Here is a 19,948-nt window from a genome sequence, read left to right on the forward strand (position 1 = left end):
GACTAGAGGAAGAGTGATAATAAAGGAAATTTACTCCTGTGCCATCAAAATACATCTTCATATGCCACTTGAACACCACTCTGTGTAAGTAGACATCTGTTTTATGAATGGTTAGCACTCTCCGCTGCTTCAGGGAAGGTGGTCCTTAGTGTTTGTAGTAGTGAATAGTGACTGTTACAACAACGATTTGTGTATGTTTTAATTATCTAATGTGTATATAGTTTATCTGTACTCCTATTACAAAGGTTTGGGTCCTGGAACATTGCTGGTACCTGATAAACATTGCCCTGTAAACGAAGTGCCTACATTGAATAGTTGGCTGTGTTGTGTCAATAGGTGTGGGACTGTGAACTAACACACACACACACACACACCACACATGAGGTTAAATTTCTAGTGCTTGAAATGGGAGTTGTATGATACTTGGATGAAGGCCTTGCATTATCAAACAGCAGCAAAATACAGAAAGGCTTTCATGTTTGTGTCCGAGTCCCTTTTAAGTGTTTAAATTTGCCCAGCTGAAAGACGTTACTCCTACCAACTTCTCCATTACAAGACTGATAGTTTCGTAGAGTGGAAGAATCAAAATTCCCAATAGTGTGTGAGCAATCCATCCAAGAATTACCGTTACACAGTTCCAAGTGATTTTTGTTGTTGCTTCATCTTGCTCAACCACAGCCCCAAACTGTGAACTGGGTCCCTTTCAGAATGGTGGCGAAGCCCGTTAGGGAGGTGGGCACCTGCCAAACAACAACAACAACAACAACAACAACAACAACAACAACAACAACAAAACAAAATCGCCGCTCCAGACCCTGCCCCCGAAGCTGGAAAGAGTTCAGGGCATCTAGAACTTCACTAAGGCTATTGCGCAGACTCTGCGTCCCACGCAGGCTTATTAGGAAGAAGCCTGAAAACTGCTCCGAGACACGTGAACCACAGGGGACCAACCCCGACCTCCGCTGTGCACCGCATCGGATTCTGGAATTTACAATCACGAAAGTTCTATCGCTCCAGGATTGGCTCCCGGGCCGCATGACATCATAGCGCTTGATCCAGCCTCCGGGCGCGGATTGGCTGGCCGCGCCATTGTGACGTCACGGTCAGCCCACGCCGGGGTTGAAGCTGCCGGGCGCTTTCCTCTTGCATCGCGGCAGCCGCTCGCTCCTCTTCCCGCGCCCGCTTGCACATCCTCCTGCTCGCGCGCTCCTGCTGCCGCCCGGTGCTCCCCGCCGCCGCTCGGGCCGAGCGAGAGGTGAGCCGCTTGCTTTAGGAACTTGGCGGGTGCGGTGGCACCGGGGCGCGGCCGGGCTGCTGGCGCCGTGAGGTCCGAGCTGGGCTGGGGCGGGGGGGGGGCGGGGGTTGGGGGGGGGGACCGCAGGCACCGACTGGGGCCGGGCGAGCGCGGGGCGCGGGCCGAGCGGGGATCTGCCGGGATGCTGTCGCACCTGTTCGTGGGTGGCAGCCACTTTGGCGCGCTGACAGGCGCGGAGATCGCAGGGAGGGATGGCGGCGCGCTAGGATCTTCCGCAGAGCTTTCTCCAGGCGGTAGCAAGGGCTGCTGAGCTGGAGCCGGGCGCCGGGGCCGCGCACCGGCCTTTCCCTGCCTTCCCCTCCTTTGCCTCTGCCGGGGACCCTCGCGAGCCGGCGACCACTCCGCCTTACGTGAGCAGCCCAGCTTGCCCCGCGAGGGTGGGGACTCAGGCGCTGCGCTGTATGCAGCGGCCTGGAGACAGCGGATCCATAGAGTGCACTGCTCGGAGTTTGAGGAAAAGTGCCTTTAATTGTTTCCCTGCCTGCAAGGCTTCCCCTTCCCCAGTCCTTGCGGTGGAGATAGTAACGCCCAGAGGGAGAGTTGTTGCTTTTAAATGATCTTGAAGCTCTCTGCACCTTTGAACTTGGTAAGCGTGCCCGCTCACGATTGTGAGTTATGCCCATCTCTGGGCTCCTTGGTTGCAAATTTGAAGGATGCATTGGCCGACTTTTCGTAAGGGGAAGGGGCGATTGAAAGAATGCAATGCATGACTCGTTAACTGGACACCAGAGAGGTGTCTGATGAGAAATTGTGGGGAGGGAGCAACCTCTCCCTAGCTCTCATTCTCTGTTTTTTAATGTCAAGGCCGGTGGCAGGAAGTGTTTCATACAGTTACACGGGAGGGCCAGTGTTGCCTCTTGGTATTGTAATTTGTTCCTCTAACCTGTTGGTTTGTACTTTTGTTGTTTGCAAGTCTCCTGCCACAGCATTTAGGTCAGAATCTACAGCTGCAGCTGGCTTTGCATTAGGTGAACGCACACTTTAGATTTCCATGTATGGTTGGCCACGAGTAGATCATTTATTCACCCCAGGTACTGCCTGTGACCTTGAAAGAAATGCTACTTACGTACCTTTTGCGATTTTTCTCCTGATTATAACATCACTGTGGAGAACTTTCTGTACGCCATTTCATCCTGCATTTTCCTTTTTTCTTTCAGTTTCGAATTGAAGACAAAAGGGGAAATGTTACATACACACTTTCACAGAATGTAGGGTAAACTTGAAAGCAAAATGAAGGGAAGCATGGTTGTCAGATTTTTCAAAATAGGTATCTAGTAAGTTCAAATACTGTACTTGCTTGACTCGGCTTCTTTGTCAGTAAACCGGGTTCCATGTTGCTAATTTGTGAGGTGGTTTCTAGAGACTATAAATGAAAGAACCAGGCTGGGGGTCTGCTAAGTAGTTAGATAAATGTTTCCTTTTACTTTCCTGGGATTAACAGTGTTTCTCTTGGCCAGGACCTTAGCCCTGGGATGTCTGCTGTTAGCAGAAGCCTTTCCCCAGTACTTCCTCCTCTGCGTTAGCCATGACTGCTTGTGCTGCTTTTAGAGGTGAAATACTCACTCTTGTGTTTTATTTCCAACATGAAGTATATACACAAATCAAGGCAAAATTCCGTACCTTGTCTTCTAGGGACTGTGGCAGAGTAGAGCATATATGTTGCCTTTTTCTCTACCACTCACTAGCCTTCCCCATATATGTATATGATTCTGCTTTAGCCTGCCAACTCCTGGTAACCATAGACCACCTCCCCTTAGCTGTCTGGCTTTCCCTACATGCATTCCCTTCCAGGTACAGTTCTCTTGTCTGCCCTTCTCCCTTGTCTCTCTCCCTGCTTTTCTTGATGCTGGGAGTTAAACCCAGAATTTTACACATGCTCAGCAAACCTTGCCTCTGAGTTACTTCATCAGCCCTGTTTCATGGAATAATGATAAGAGAACGTGTTTGCTAATATTTCTTTCCACGTGCTGAATCTTATCATCCACCATTTTGTTTGTTTGTTTAAAATCGGGAGCTAAAGCCTAGAGATGTTGATTTTTCTAAATTCACACAGCCCTGTTTGTCTCAAGCAGCATCCTGCCCCTGGCCACATCCTTGTGCTGTTGGATTGCCTGTCTAGTCAGCTGTATGTCGTTTATGTAATTGTGCTATTTGGTAACTTTAAAAACTCTTCAACCATCCAGCATTAACAATCTGCTGTTTCTCAAAGCTGCCTACAATATATGTATTTATTTATCTTTTACTTGATTCATTTGTTTTAAGACAGGCCCTCATGTAATCCAGGCTTGCCTCTGCCTATCAGTTTCTGCAGGTGACTTTCAACTTCTGGTCCTCCTGCTTCTGTTTCTTGAGTACTGGGATAGTAGGCATAGGCTAACACATCTGCTTTGTGCTATGCTGGGCATGGAACCCAGGGGTTCAGCATGCTAGGCAAGTGTTCTACCCCAATCCATGACTTATTGTTATTAATTTGCTGACTTTAGCTGGTTTGTATTAAATGTGTGCGTGGATGGGGTGTTTGGATCCAAAGATGAGTGAAGGAGTTCCTGATGCCAAAGTGCTTCTTGATTTGGCTTACATTGTGAGCCTTCTGTACACACTTTGATACTTTACACAAAAGGGAGGCAGAGGTAGATTTCTGGGGCGTGTGTCTGCATGCTTCATGGCACAACTATCTGTCAGATACTTCAGTTTCTAGCCGTGCTCAATTGGTCAGGATGCCTTTGGTGCCGGGAGAAAACCCAGTTCAGATTAGCTGAACCTCACACCCCTGTAAGGGCCTTGAAAGCAAGACCTTTGCTCCACTTCCCCACAGCCCTCTGAGATACAGGTTCTGTCCTTAGGCTCATTTTGCAAGATGACTACCAGTGACTGTCTGGGTTCCCCCTTGAGGTGCTTAACTTAAGCCTTGGCCACTTTAAGCAATAACTGAGAAGAATTTGATAACCTGGTATCCATCCCAACAGTGGGTTGACTCTTGCCACACCTAACTGGCTGCTGTGCCTTTAGGGAGGGCTTGCATTAACACCAGTGTGTCGAAAATTAAGTTTGGGGAAGTTTGGAGAGTGAACATGGGGGAATCATTGGGCAAGAAGGAAGTACAGGTAACTGAGGCCGGTAAGACAAAGAAGTAGAACGTTAGTCTGGCCTTGCTGTAATAACAACGTAAATTATTGAGTTCTGTCAGGCTATTAGATCACTTCCTGAGAGTGGACCTCAGGCCTTATTAATTGATACCAGAAGATTCTCACTTAATAATAAGATGCTTGGGGTTGGAGAGCTGGCTCAGCAGTTAAGAGCACTGGATGTTCTTTCAGAGGACCCGGGTTCAATGTCCACCACTTATATGGCAGCTCGCAACTGTCTATAACTCCAGTTCCAGGGGACCCGAAACCCTCATGCAGGCAAAACATCAATGCATATAAATTGGGGGGGGGGGGGGGGGGGAAGGATGCTTAGTTTAGATACTTGTCCAAGGTCATGACTCATGCAGCCTAGATGTTTCCTATATGGGATCCCATTTTCTCTTCTGAGGTGTTCTTTAACAGAATGTTACAATGTTTTTTTGTTTGTTTGTTTGTTTTTGTTTTTAAACTAGGAGTGTATTGAGTGCTGTGCTTAAGAAATATGGAGGCTTGGGATGTGGAGAGGTAACAGTCTGCCTTACCTCACATAATAGTGCATGTGGTAGACTCAAACACAGGCTTGGGATGCAGAGTTTGAGTAAAGCACACACATGCTAACTAGAGTTCAAGTGTGAAAAGGCACGTGTGTTTCAGCATTGGTGTACTGAACTGACCGCATGGTTCCTTATCTTCACGTGCCACCAAACATGAGAGATCAACTCTGAGTACTGGTCTGCCTCTCTCTCCCTCTTTAAAAATGAAAGGAAGAAGTGGACATGGCTTAGTTTCACTTTTGCCAAGAATAAACCCTTTGTTTCTGTTTGGCGGTGGCTAGAGAGTGAAACGAGATCTTTTAGGTCTTAGAAAGACATTACAACAGGAGGTAAAATTGCAGTGGTGGAGGCAGATTGCTGCTGGGGTTGACTTCTGGAGCTTGAAGGGTTACTCTAGGAGATGATGGCTCAGCCTAGGGAAGCAGATTGTTATCTGACCATGTGTTGCGATAGGACCCTCTCTCCCAGTCCCTCACTTCAACCATAAACCTTGCTGTCACCCAACTTTGGTTCCCATTGTCATGTTTGCCCCATGGGGACATTTTTTTTTTGACTTGTAGTCATCTATTTTAAGCATTGTGTGGCCCCTGGGTTTAAAACAGCCCTCCTACTTGGTGAGTTTTTAGAGAACCTGTGGCTGGGGGTACGAGCTGGGCAGGGAGTGACGGCACCCATTTTCACTCTTAGCACTAGGAGACATTGGTTGGCAGGTCCCTGGAACTCCCTGACCATCCAGCCTTGATGCCTGGGAAAGTTCTACACCAATGAGAGACCTTGTTGTGCCCCCCACCCCCAAAGGAGGACAATAATGGTCTCATGATGTCCTCGGGCTTCCACAAGCCCACAAGTGCACAAATACACAAAAAGGATAATTTCCTGTCCTTCCTGTCCCTTCCTTCCCCTCCTGTTGTGTATGAAGTTCAGTTGGAATTGTATTCAGGAAATAAGGGATGCCCTAGTACTCTTTATTGGGAGTTTAGGCTTTAGTGCTTTGGTCTTAACATCTCACATTGTTTGGGGGTCGGGACATAGTTTGTTATTTTTGTTGTAAGATTTTTTTAATGTTGATTCTGTCTTGCTTTTTCTAACTGGAATAACCATTTTCTAGAAACAGACTTGTGATTTTCAAGTATATTCTTAGTTACTGTACGAGGCTAGAAGTCCCCACACATGCTAGTTGTGGTTTCTACTGGTTGATTTCTCCTGTTGCCCCTTCCCCTGCTTAACACTTAGGTTCTTGTTCCTAACTTTAGGAAGCCATTTTGGACAGGCTTCATTGGAACCATGTGGGGAATTGGTCAGCGGATGTGCTTTGAGTTTCTGGAACCAAGAGCACTGTTCCTGCTTTGTCTTGGCACAGTAAATGCTGGGACAAAGTGATTGTTATGAATTCTCCTTCCTTAAAGAATATTCTCAGGATACCAAATTCAATAATTACTCATTTGTTTCTCTGGGACTTCAGCAATATGGTGTGTCCCCAGGGCTAGTGTTCAAGGCACACCTGCTTCTTTGGAGAAGAAGCAAATTGATATTTACAGAGGTGGCTGACACCTCAGTCAGCCCCTGGTTAGTTGATTCGCACAACTGAAAATTAGCATTTGTTTCTGACCGAACTTGGAGGAAATATCAACATTATGATCTGAGATGCATCTTGTCTGCATCTAAGTAAGGCAGGCTGTAGGAAGCACTTTAGAGCAGTGGCTTCCACACACCTATGTAGGTTCCACACTTACCGAAGTGTGGACTGTGGCAGGTAAGTTACGCCACCTTCCCAAGATCCCAACTTGTGTAGAGAGCTTGGATAATAACCACAACCACTTTGAATGGCATTGGAACCATCAGCTTTTATGTGTGGAAGTTAAGTAGGGTATTGACTGGTAAGGGCAGTAAAGAATTCCCTCTGTACAGGACACTACTCAAAGCATTGTTTATAATAGCAACAGGTTAGAAGAGCCAGTAGGGCAGATGTCCTGCAGCAGAATAAACTGTGCCATCATTTGGCAAGGGAATACACTGGTTGGTGTGTGCTAAATGGTGTTGTTTTTTCCATAAGCCACTTTGATGAAGTGCCCAACATAAATGAACAGCTCACTGAACCTTATAAGATAAGAACCTGAGTTTTACAGAAGAGAACTAAGGTTCAGGATTGTTACTTCACTCTTTAAAGCTACACAGCTAATAGAGCCTGGTCTCAAGTCCGGAAGGGTGCCTTGGCCTCTAAGACCCAGTCACTTAGATGGGCAGCTCTGCTTCAGAAGGCAAGAGGAGGTCATAGCCATCACATTCTGGGAGGTTGGTGACAGCATAAAGCTTTTGTTGACAGTAACTAAGCAAAGCTTTAGAAGTGGACAGGGAATAACACTTGTGGTCAGGACTTGAGAGGGTGGCCTTTCCTCTTTTGCCTTAACTCCTTTTGTAGATATTCTGGTCTTCAGGCGGAATCGGAGGTCTGTGGAATTGGAGGGCAGCGCTGGAGAAGTGCCTCAGTGGTAGAGCGCTCACTTAAGTGTGCCCAGGGCCCTCATCCTCTTCTCAGTACAAAGGGGAATAGAGAAAGGAGTGCAGACATGGCTCTCCTGGTCTAAGAAGGCTGTATTGAAGCCTTGTCTCCTGTTGTCTGGCCTCGGGTGTCCAGCCTTGGTGTCCTGGTGTGGCCCTGGCTCCATTGGGTTTTCTTTACAGGGTGTAAGGCCTGAGAGGTGTGTGCTGCACTGGGTAGGAAAGGCACCCAGAGTCCCGGGGTGGGGGGGAATCTTCTCAGTGCCCAGTGAGTGGACATGTCAGTCCTGAGCGTTTGGGGAATACTAGGTCATCATCCTGCTACTGGCACCATTAGGACTGCTTTGCTGAACCAGTGTTGTGGCCATAAGCACCTCCCCCCTCCGTTCTCCTGGGATCCCTCCGTCTTCTCAGCACTTCTTCTTTCTAGGTGAGCACTGAGTCACTAAGTTTGTGTGACAGGACTGTGATGACCTGAAAGTATCATCATTCCTAAAATAAAATCACAAGTCATATGATGGCTTATGTATTAGCAAGGAATCAGATAATAAGACCATCCTGACCTTGGCCACGATCTGCAGAAGAGATGAATACATGAATACTATTATGTTTGCCTTTTTTTTTTTTTTTAAATAGCACATCGCAGCAGGCTTTGAAAAACAGCCTGCACATTTTGGTTGTGGCCATACTGCATTCACCCTCACACTCAGATGGTAGTTATAATATAGATGTTTAGTTGAATTTTTACGAAGAAATGTGTTTTCGTATTACATGGCTTAGGTTACACAGGCTCGGATGGAAACCTTTTAATGCATTTTCTGTTGCAGGATCATAGAACTCCGTTACAGCCCTCCTTTCTTTCAATTTTAGCTTGGGCTGTACTGCAGCCTCTGTGCACTTGGTACAAATTAGCTTGGAGAACATTAAAATTTATTTTGAATATTCAAGTAATCACATCAACCATGAGACTGCAATCAGATAGGAATTTTAAGTAGCTACCAGAGACGAGAATATTGCTTAAAAGCCTCTTGAAAATTGGTCTCCCAATTTTCAATTTGCAAGTGCAGTCTGTTGGCTTCGTAGTTTCCAGTATCATTGGCTCTGCTGAGCTAGATAGAGCCCAGCCCAAGCCCAGCCCCTAAGGCAGCTGCTGAAAGGAGGCAGGTGGCCTTATCTTGATGTCAGTTGACTGTCTTGCTGTTGTTTTCTGTTCAAGGGCGCTTCCTACAAGAAAGTAATGGCTCCAAGTGGGTGAGAGCTTCTCCAAGGAGATTCTTCAGATACAGCAGGACCTCCATGTCCCTAGAAATGCAGTGAATACTGTCATGGCTTCATTTTCAAAACAAGTAGAGTTTGAAGTGGGCTTAGTGACCCCAAAGGAGGTTGGCCGTGACTGGAGAACACTGAGCCCTTCCATTTCTTCCTCCCCAACCTCCCTCTTTTCCTTTCTCCCTCCCTCCTCCCTTTCTTTTTGGTGGTACTAGGAACTGAATCCAGGCCCTAAGTGATGTATGCAAGCACTCTGTGAGACAGTCTCACACACAGCCTGGGCTGGCCTGAAACTACTGTTATGTCACTCCTGTTGATGGCAGGCTCCTTTATCCTGCTTCTGCTTCCCGGGTACTGCTGTTTCAGATATGTATGTACTACTGTGCCCTAGCCCACATACTTTTCACTGAGCTATAGAACTTTTCATGGGGCTGATACAACTTAAGGGCCTCCAGAGTCTAAGCTTGCGACCGGCATTTGTAGACACTCCCATAGCTCATGGGCTCTCTGTTGGTAGGGACTCAGTGCCTCTCCCCACTCACTGATTGCTCCTCTCAGCTATTGATTTCTAGTCGACCTCTTTTTTCCCACCCTCCAGGCTCCTAACATCTCATATCAAAGTCTCTGGCTGTCCCTACAGATTCTGCTTTTGTACACCGTGGTGGGGAGCATCAGTCCATACCGGTTTGCCTAAGCCATCAAGCTAGAAGCAATGCTCCCATCAGCCACCCTCGTTCTACCTATTGCTGTCAGCCACCGGGTATGGTCTGCTCAGGCCTGGTCCGTCCCTCTCAGCTGCCTGGCTTTCTCAGCACGTTAGTTCTTAGATTGCAGTTTCTCTCTGCCTCCTTTCTGTCCTCCTTGGGTTCTGCTGCCAAAGTGGCTTTCTGACACATCATTAGGATCATTTTAGTCTGGCCTACAGGCCGCCTCAGCCCATCCTTTGACCCTGTGGCCTGCATGGACCTCTTAATCTGGACGCTTAAGACTTTATGTTCACTTGCCCCTGTCTCAGCTTCGTGTTTTATTTGGATAGCTTCCTCATTAATATCTGCATCTATTCCCACTATTTATAAAGCAAAGCAAAATGATACTAGACAAGCCTTGTTTTTCATGGGGCAAAACCTCGCCTCTTTGATTCTTCTGGCTGAATTGTGAGTTCTGACCCCTTCTTGGCTGCTTGACCCAACATTTCAGCCTCTTGTGTGTCTCAGTTTTTTCTTAAAATGAGAATGACCAGTATTTTTCTTCTTCACAGTTGCTCAGAATCTGCCTGGCAAGACTTTCTCTGTGTTTCAGAACCTGTGTGCTTTCTGGGTGTAGTGTGGGTATCTGGCAAATATTTGCATAAACATTTCTCCAAAGTGTTCTTTAGACGTGTGCTTGAGTCTGCACGTGGCTGTGTGATGCTGATGAGATAGATCCCTGAGAACACTGGACTTCTACATGATTCTTCCCAGTTGAGGAGCCCACCTGATCCTGGGGCATGTCTCCAGGCCACGAAAGTAGAGCAGCAGCAACTCTCCGAGCATTCAACTCGCTAGACATCCATCCCACCTGCCTGGGACCAGGGGTGGCGACGACTGCTATTTTAAAGGTGGTGTTTACTTGCATATCACACTGTTATGCTTCAAGGTTGAAAGTGTTTGTGCTGGACCAGTCTGGTGGCACTATTCCCAAAGAAGGAATAAACTTGACCCTGGTATCTAAGGATTGAAGATATCCATTATTAAAATAATAGTGAACTTGTCACTCTTTTTAACCTCATTTTGGGTAGCATCATGCCCAGGGGAAGAGTGGACAGAGCTGGCTGAAGTAGCCACAAGGCTACTCAATTCATTGAGCATGCACAGTCATTCATAGAGCCTGGGAACCTAAGTCCTACCTGGGTGTGGTGGCGCACGCCTTTAATCCCAGCCCTGGGAGGCAGAGGCAGGTGGATCTCCTGAGTTTGAGGCCAGCCTGGTCTGTGTAGTGAATTCTAGGCCAGCCCAACTCTGATGGAGGACACTGACTGAATGAACAGATAACTCAATGTGAGGCCCGAGGTGGGATGGTGTTGAGAGCCTGGGGACAGTCAAGGATACTTTCATGAGATTGGAAGGCCAGGATGATGCAGGAATCAGGCTGTTTGGAGATGGAGGGTCATGTGAGGAATGAGAGTCAGGATGACCAGTGCTGGAGCAGGGGACTGTCACTGTGGGCCTTGTGGCCACCCGAGGAGTCTGAACATCTTCTGAAGAGATTTCAGCTGGCAGTGACGGTGCCAGACTTGGGTAGAGCAGCTGCATTTGAGGGGGATTTCGAGAGTACAGTGGAAGCTAGCTAGCCTCAGGTGGCCAGTGGCTTTGGTGGAAGTGGATAAAGTTTTAAAAATCTTTAAAATTTAGGGACTGAGGAGGAATTGAGAAATAATCTGGTCTCTTAAAAGTTTACTGGGGCCGGAAGCCTAAATGGCTTCCTGGAGTTTTCACAGAAATTGAAATAGAGCAATACAGGGAAACTGTCTAAGCCTCTTTATGTCTTTTGGCTAATGTGCTAATTTGGCATTGTGGACACTGGTATTTTATTTTATTCTTTGAAAATCTCATACATACATACATACTATGTCTTGACCATACCTCCTCCTCTTCCCTCCCTCACTACATCCCGGAGTCCCCTTAGTGCCCACAGTGTACACATGGGTGTAGGCCCATTGGAGCATGGGCTGCCAGCCGGGGCCGCATCCCTGAAAAAGAACTGACTTCCCCTTCCCAGTCAGCTGCAGCTAGGGATGGGGCTTCATGCTCTCCCCCTACTCAGGCTGGAATGTTGACTGGCTTGATCTCAGTCAGGCAGCCACAGCTGGGTGAGTTCCTGAGTACAACAGCCTGATGTCCAGAAGGTACTGTTTTACAGCCGCCCAACCCCTGACTCTCCGAATCTCAGAGTTCCCTCATCTGTGACATTCCCTGAGCCTCTGGGGGAGAGGTGATGTAGATGTCCTGAATAGGGCTGAGCACAGCATAGTCACCTCCTCTCTGTACTTTGATGAGTGTGAGTCTCTGTATTTAACCTCCAGTCATTACAAAAGGGATTTCCCCCTATGAGGGGGGAGGGCCAGAAGTGATACTAGCTGCCAGAGCAGGGTCCCGGGGTAGGTTTTTTTTTTGTTTGTTTGTTTTTTTAACATTTGGGGAGAGAGAAGAAGAGAGAGAAAGTAAGAGAGTGTGTTTCAGGGATTGATCTTAGGTTGTCATTTTACCCTCTGAATATTCTCTGGCCCTCACTTGATGTTTTTGAGAGTGGGTCTCTACGTAGTCCTAGCTGACTTGGAACTGCAATCCTCCTGCTTCAGCCTAGGGTTTATAGGAGTGATCTACCACTTGCAGGTTCTGTGGGATTTTGAAGAAGCAGATTTGTTTCTGGCATGGAGAGTTAGACTTAGGAGGTGGATGGCTTTTCATCTGAATCTTGAGAGCTGAGAATAACTTGGAGAGAAGAGTGGTGAGGGCCTACTGTGTGAAAGGCCTGCTGTGTGAAATGCCTACCTTATGAAGGGTCTACTGTGTAGAGGGCTGTAGCTGGAGAGCGTCTCTCCAGGTTCCACCAAGCCCCTGCGGTCCCACAATCCACGTATAAAATAATCATACAGACATTTATATTATTTAAACTGCTTGGCCATTAGCTCAGGCCTACCATTGTCTAGCTCTTACTCTTATATTTAGCCCATTTCTGTTAGTCTATACTTTGCCACATGGCTTGTGGCTTACCGGTGTCTTTACATGTTGCTTCTCATGGCAGTGGCTGGCAGTGTCTCCTCTCCGCCTTCCTGTTTCCAGCCTTCTCCTCTTCCTTGTCCCGCCTACCCTATCCTTCCAGCCTAGCTACTAGCCAATCAGCACTTTATTTATACAGAGTGATATCCATAGCAGAGGGCCTACTGTGTGGAGGGCCTACTGTGTGGAAGGCTTACCTTATGGAGGGTCTACTGTGTAGAGGGCCTACTGTGTGAAAGGCTTACCTTATGGAGGGCCTACTGTGTGGAAGGCCTACCTTATGAAGGGCCTACTGTGTGGAAGGCCTATTGTGTGGAGGGCCTACTGTGTGGAAAGGTTTACCTTATGGAGGAGGGTGTGCTCTGGAGGGCCTACTGTGTGGAAGGCCTACGTTATGGAGGAGGGTGTGCTCTGGAGGGCCTGCTGTGTGGAAGGCCTACCTTATGGAGGAGGGTGTGCTCTGGAGGGCCTGCTGAGGAGAGCAGCGTGTGAGATCGTTCCCTTAGTTCTATGCTGTAGTGATACCGGGTACCTCCAGGAATCGTGAGTGTCCTTGGAACCCAGGAAGAGCTCTAACAGCACCAGCTGTAGAGTGCTCCTTCAGTGTTTCTCAGAGTCGACTGGATTTATTGTGTCATCATCAGTACTGAGGGTTCTGCTTTGCATAAATATGTAGTACAAAATGGCAGAAGTTAATTTAGGACCACTTTGGAAATTGTTGGAAATCTGTCCTAATCCCAAGCCAAAATTCATTCAGCAATTTTTTGGTTTTGGTTTTAATGAAATCCACGTCAGCAGCTTCAACAGCAGTTTTTAAAATAGAATATACTAAAACAATAGCATCCAAAGATGCACTAATTTGGTATTTACTGCTGAGGAATGACAGCGGGAAGTACTAAACGTCTTTGTTTTGCGTAGGTAGACCAGTACATTTCTGTAAGAGGAGAAGACTTTGTACAGCAGAAATGCAGTACAAAGACGCACAGCAGTCTTGCTCCGAGGGTTTCCAGGTGGCATTGGTTGGGGTTGTAAGGCATGATGCTGTGGGCTGTGCAGCCTTCACATGTATGTTCAGAACCAAGGCTGCAGCGAAGGGTCATGGAGCAAGGGGGAGGGGCTCCAGGCAGAAGCACCTTGGACTCATTCCACGTTGGATGTGGAGTCAATTTTTGGCCATTGTGTATTCATAAACCTTTTACCATTACCACTTTTCATGACTCCAGTGTTCAGTTTGTGACCTAGTTTAAGAAGGTGGATCATAGCAGAAACTTAAGTCAGTCACTCAGCGTGGCCCGAATACAGTAAAGCGATGTGGTTAACATGAGGTGTGGCGAGCACTTGCCATTGTTTTGAGACGTACAGTTCCCAGTAAATGTTTGTTTATAGAGTGATTGCTTGTGATAGGTGATTGCATATGCGATAACCACCCTCCCCCTTCTTCCTAGTGTTTAGTCTAGATAGGTTTTGCTGTAGTTTACATTATAGTCTCCCCTTTTTATATCTTTGAATGTTTTATTTATTCCCTACTAAAATCAAAGCCCAAACTTTGGGCCCGACTTAAACTAAAAGTGAGAATAGTATAGAGCCCACAGTGCTAAAACCTTCATCAAATCTCGAAGACCATTGCTTTCAGATACATTGGAAGACTTCAGCCAGCCTGGTCCTGGGACACAGCCGTGCGCCCCTGACTCATACAAAACTGTGTTGTCTGTCTCCTACAGCAGCTCCAGCCACTGTCCACACTAGGGAGTCGAAGCAGGAGCTTGGTTCTACCACACTGGTTCCTCACCCATTTTTCCAGTCTTGAGCCCAGTGTGTTATCTCTAGGAGGATGTGTACACTGGCTCATGCACGTCAAGGGCCCTGGCTTTCCTGCCTCTCTCTCTCTCTCTCTCTCTCTCTCTCTCACACACACACACACACACACACACACACACACACACACACACTAGTAGTGTAGTGTGTAGTGTGTCACCCTCTCTTCTTCTCTTCCTCCATCCTTCTCTCTCTCCCCCTGCTATAAGGCTTTCCTGGAACTCTAGGCCAGGCTGTCCTTGAACTCCCAAAGATCTTGCCTATGCCTCCCAGCTGCTGGGGTCAAAGGTGTGTACAACCATGCCTGGCCTGATTCTCACTAGTTACAATAGCTCTTTTTTTTTTTTTTTTTTGAGCTGAGGATTGAACCCAGGGCCTTGTACTTGCTCTACCACTGAGCTAAATCCCCAACCCAGCAATTGCTCTTTTTATTTATTTGTTTGTTTGTTTTTTGAGATAGGGTTTCTCTGTGTAGCTTTGTGCCTTTTCTGGAACTCACTCTGTAGCCCAGGCAGGCCTCGAACTCACAGAGCTCCGCCTGCCTCTGCCTCCTAAGTGCTGGGATTAAAGGCGTGCGCCACCACTGCCCAGCTGCTCTTTTCATATTTTGAGTCAGCCTGGACTCTTACTCCCTGGTCTCTGTGTTGGTTATGCCCTTAGCCTGTGCCGGAAAGAAACACCCTGTCTTCCCCGTTTCTGCTAGCTGTCCAGCCTACTTGAGGTCTCAGCTTAGGACACCACTTTCTCCAGGAATCCTCCCTGTCTCCTGGTGTCTCCAAAGTCTTGGTTTGCATGACACCCCACCTTCTTGAGTTAGTTAATACAGAAATCAGGTCCTACAAGAGCAGAGCTGCGTGTTTCCCCCTCTCCCCCCAAGCAGACCTCTGACTTCAAAATACTTCCTCTTTGTACCTCACAGGCCACATGCATCCTCACTACCATCAGTGGTTCTCGACCTTTCCTAACACTTCTACACTTTAATACAGTTCCTCATGTTGTGGTGACCCCAACCATAAAATTATTTTCGTTGCTTCTTTGTAACTGTCATTTTGCTACTGTTATGAATCATGATATAAATATCTGACATGCAGTTAGTTATCAGCAAAGGAGCCTCGACTGACAGGTTGAAAGCCGATGCTCTAAATCCTGCTCTATCTCTGACCAAGGAGAAACTGCCTGTTCCTTTCACTATGACCATAAATCATTTGAAGAAGTAAGATTACAGCTTACCATTTGTGGTGGGCCTAACTGTTTGTAGACAGACCAAATTACGGATGTTCTGAGCCTTTTAGTTAGTGGCTTTGCAGGCTGCATGGAGTTGACTGTAGCCTGTAGAATCTAATGCCTGCATTTAAAGGCTGTCCTGACACTCCCCCACCCCCTTTCTGTCAGTGAAGGTTCTTGCTTGTCCTTCCCAAATGATGTAAAAAATGTGTCCTTGCTGGAGGAGGGAGCTGACTGTTCGGTTTCAGATGCTTTCCACATGGGTCTCTGATTTCATTCAACCTCACCCAGAGGCTCCTGGGTCACTTCTAGGTTCTCACCTGTGATTCCTGTCCATGCACTTGCCCCTCCATCATCCTGCCCCTAGTTCCTTAAAGGCCTGAGCCTATGCTCTGTGGCAGCGGAAACTGCCTTTGTTCTTCCCGCTTAGGAAGACCCCGGTCCTGCGGCCCTTCCTTCTGTAGACATCTTGAGCCTGCAGATGCAGCTGCTGCAGTGGCCAAGGCCACTAGAGGTCAGGGACAAAAACCTGGGTTGCTTAGATACCAGGCCACATTTGCATCTTGGCCTGACTTCTGATGACAGGTCCCCTATTTTTTTTTTTTTTTTAATAAGAAAATAAGTAAATGCAACTTAACTAGTAAGTTAAAATAAAATCAAAATGGCAGTCCCATGGCTCTTTGCTGCTCCTGTTCAGTGTGCTTGCAAGGTTTTCCCAGAAGCCACTCCGGCTTCGGTTGTCCCATCTCTGAGTAGCTCAAGGTCACAGGCTCTGCCCTCTGGTCTCAATGTTATTGAGCTTTACCAGTTGAGTCATGGAGGAAAGAAGTCACAGCTTGATGACTTGTGCTAAAAGGGAAATGGGTGTTACTTGTTACAACATTTTCACATCTGTCTTTAAGTTCGTGGTTTCTAACCCCTTTGTTTTTCATAAATAATTGGATGTAGTGATTAAAACTACAGTGTTCCCCGAGAAACGGGGGGAGGAAGCTGTTTTAGAGCATTTGCAGAATGTCTTGGCGTTAGAGCTTATTTTCTCTGGCACCATATTGCCTTTCTACCTGTCTGGAGATGTTATTAATAAAGCAGTTGCATACGTCACATGTGAAAGTCACTTTAATTACCATCATCTTTACTGCTATTTCGTTCTCCAGAAAGGGAAATAGAGTTGAGATGAGGGCCAGTTCACTTTTAGGTGATGAGCCCAACTTCCTGTTCTCTCTTTCTTTTGCTTTTTGCCTTGTTTAAATAAGATTTATATGTTGTAGACAGTGGGCTGTCATTTACAGTAATCAGTATCCCCATGAGACAGGGCCCCCAGCCATGCTGCAAGCGTGGACTGAGCACAGCCAGGCTGGGCTAGGATGTGGGAAGGGCCTGCTCTGCGCTGCCAATATGTCAGCTGTATTGTTCTCTGTGAACAGTTAAGATTTTTTCTTCTATCTTCAAATCATTGTTTTCCCTTAATATGATAATGTACCTGGCTAGTAGGCATCCCTCTGTAATATTTTCCAAACTAAGAAAGCAAAGAGAAAACATCTTGCATTGAGAAACTCGCAGATGTCTGTTTTGTGGCTGTGCCCTGGTGGTGAACGTTCTGAGCTCTTGTTCCTCACACAAGGGATGTGCTGTGTGCGGCACAGCAGGGAGTGTGTGCACTTGGATGCACAGTGTTTTGCTCTCATGACACGGCACTCTTGCAGAGGAATCCATTCCCAAGCCACGAGAGGTATGTTGGGGAGATGAAACGGCTCTTGCAAATTCTCATTTTGGAAAAGACGATGTCGTGTACTTGACCCTGTCTCTCTTCTTCACTCCCATTTTTTCCTTCTCTCTTTCTCTCTTGTCCCTCTCCCCCTCCCTCTCCCTTCCTTGTCCCCATCCCCCTTCTCTCTCTCTCTGTCCCCTACACTCCTCTTTCATTCTCCATGGATATGTTTGAATATGAGTACTTCATGTATGCAGTGGTTAGTAATTGAATACATTCTCTTTTTATTGGAATTTTAAGTTAAGTTAGCATAAAAAGTAATGTGTTTTATTATAGCATTTTCTCTCTTTATTGTTTTTTTTTTTGAGACAGGATTTCCCTATGTAGCCTTGACTGTCTTAGAACTAATGACCAGAGTGGCCTGAAACTCAGAGATCTGCCTGCCTCTGTTTCCCAGGTGCGTGTTCTCTCTCTCTCTCTCTCTCTCTCTCTCTCTCTCTCTCTCTCTCTCCACACACACACACACACACACACACACACAGACACACACACACACACTAAAATAAACCTTAAAAGAACCCTCATTCTTTTTTTTGTTTTCTTTTTTTTAGGGGGGTGGGTTTTAAGTTTAGAAACTAAATGTTCAATATCTTTTGGAAATAAAGCTTTGGGGGGGAGGAATCTGCATAGCCCCTGTTACAATAACTGTCAGAACTTTTGACCCCATTCCATATTCTTTAAAAAAAACTATTGAGCTTCACAGAGCTTTAGTTTACTCAGATCATATCTGTTGATGCTTAGCTTGTCAGATACTAATTTTTTAAAATTACTTTGCAATTGAATTTTTAGGTAATGTTGTTCTTGTTACCTGACAGCATAAACAGCCTCTTTGTGGAAAATGTGCTTTATGAAACAACAAAACATTAGTGCAAACCAGAAAGCTCTGAAATGCTTGGCTAATGAAATACGTCTGGATCCTCTCAGTCCCCTGCATTCAGTAGGTTGAGATCTCACACATGAGAGGGAGATGGGGAAGTAACCTTTGAGTATTATGAAAACAGTTTATTTCTTCCTGAAGAGGCCAGAGGCTATGGGTGACTGGAGTGCATGTTGAGAATCCCGCCACAAAAGGCCCTTCATACTGCATTTTTAAAGAGGCTCCTTCTCCTTAATTATTACAGGATCATTTTTCATTTCTTTCTGTGTGTCTTGCCATCATTTCCTTCCGCTTCAGGTTCTTGACGTATGCCGCAGGGTCTATGTGCACTCCCTTCACACTACCTTCCTCAGGTGGGCAGCCATTTTGGACTTGATCCCATGAATGTGTCTGTAGAGGACCTTACTTAGGTAGGGTAAGATTTACTATTAATTTGTTCACAATACTGGTTGTCGGTAAGTGCCAGAAAATCTGAGCAGAAAGGAGCAAATAAGGTCATGATGTATGTGTGTTGGGGTGCACTTTTTAATCCCGGCACTTGGGATGCAGAGGTAGGTGGATCCCTGTGAGTTTGAGGCCAGCCTGGGCTACAAAGAGAGACCCTGTCTAAACAGCAAAAAGATTAAAGTCATTGTAGCAGTAATAGGTTGCTTTTTAAAAAAATATTCATTTTACTTGTATTTTTTTAGTTATCCCTTCCCATGGAATAGCTTTGCTTTAGAATCTTTGGACCTTAAAGTTGGCTGACCATCACTTAAAAATACATGTCATTTTTATTAGGTTTGGCGTCTTTCCCCGTTGATGTTGGAGAATGCCTTTGTTGTAATACAAAACCGCTGCGTCATGTCCCCTTGATTTTGCTTTGTGTGACTATTTAACGCTTATTCCCTGAGTTACAGGGTATTTATTTGTTTACAATGTGTGGTCTCTGGATCCCAGTTGTCGTTGTGAGTCTGCCTGGTTCTGTGCTGAGTCAGGCTCCAGTGCAGGGAGTTACTGTTGGCAGTTACCAGCTTCTGTTGGTTATCTTTGCACTGTCCAGTCTAGTAGTCACCAGCTACATGTTGCCACCAAGACTTGAAAAGTAACTGATGTAACTGAGGAACTGAATGAATTTTCACTTTTATTTTTAGTGAGTTTTGTTTGTTTTATTTTTGAGACAGATCTGCCTGCCTCCATGTTGTGTGACAGACTTCCTAGGGAAATGTTATGAAGTGTGTGCACAGAAACACACACACACATGTATGTTGGGGAGATCTGGACAGATCAAAGTGCAGTTACCATCCAAGTCCAATTTGCTGAACCAGTGAGTTTTACTGAGGTCACTTACAGGAGCAGAAATGACTCAAAGACAGCTGCATCACCAAAGCCTACCCCAGCATGGGTGACAGCTCACAAAGCTGGGAACCTGGAGCACATTCAGCCTGCAGGTAGATCAGCAGGTTGGAGAATGTCCTTCCCAGGTGGCTCAGTTGGTCTGAGCCCTTTCAGGCAACTCACTGATCTCATCTACTTCCAAGTGGTTGGGCATGTCTTAAAGTCTCCCTTGGAGCTTGGCTCCTGAGAGTGATTACTTTTTATACTCTTGAGGAGGGAGGAATCTAGTGAATCCTGTCAGTTTCAGGGACTTCCTGGAGTGGTTTTGAGTTATTTCCTGTCTTGAACTTCCCTGTAGGAGGGAATGTTTCAACATCAAGGAAACTGCTACATAACACTTCTCCTCAGGAACCCTATACCAGCCAAG

At 46.4% G+C, this 19,948-nt stretch overlaps 2 protein-coding genes across 2 annotated transcripts in view; one reads left to right on the plus strand and one right to left on the minus strand.

Moving 5' to 3' along the window:
* Nucleotides 1-994: 994 nt before the first annotated feature.
* The window catches only part of LOC118587615 (translation initiation factor IF-2-like), a 29,061-nt gene continuing 10,107 nt past the window's right edge, over nt 995-19,948 (minus strand). Inside the window, exon 2 of the mRNA XM_036193628.1 lies at nt 995-1,726. Coding sequence (XP_036049521.1) covers nt 995-1,726 — 732 coding nt within the window. The remainder of the gene's footprint in view (nt 1,727-19,948) is intronic.
* The window catches only part of Elovl5 (ELOVL fatty acid elongase 5), a 72,367-nt gene continuing 53,505 nt past the window's right edge, over nt 1,087-19,948 (plus strand). The window contains exon 1 of the mRNA XM_036192703.1: nt 1,087-1,255. The gene's annotated coding sequence lies outside the window, so the exon portion shown is untranslated. The remainder of the gene's footprint in view (nt 1,256-19,948) is intronic.

The sequence above is a fragment of the Onychomys torridus genome, chromosome 7 (assembly GCF_903995425.1).
Source record: "Onychomys torridus chromosome 7, mOncTor1.1, whole genome shotgun sequence".
Lineage (NCBI taxonomy): Eukaryota > Metazoa > Chordata > Mammalia > Rodentia > Cricetidae > Onychomys > Onychomys torridus.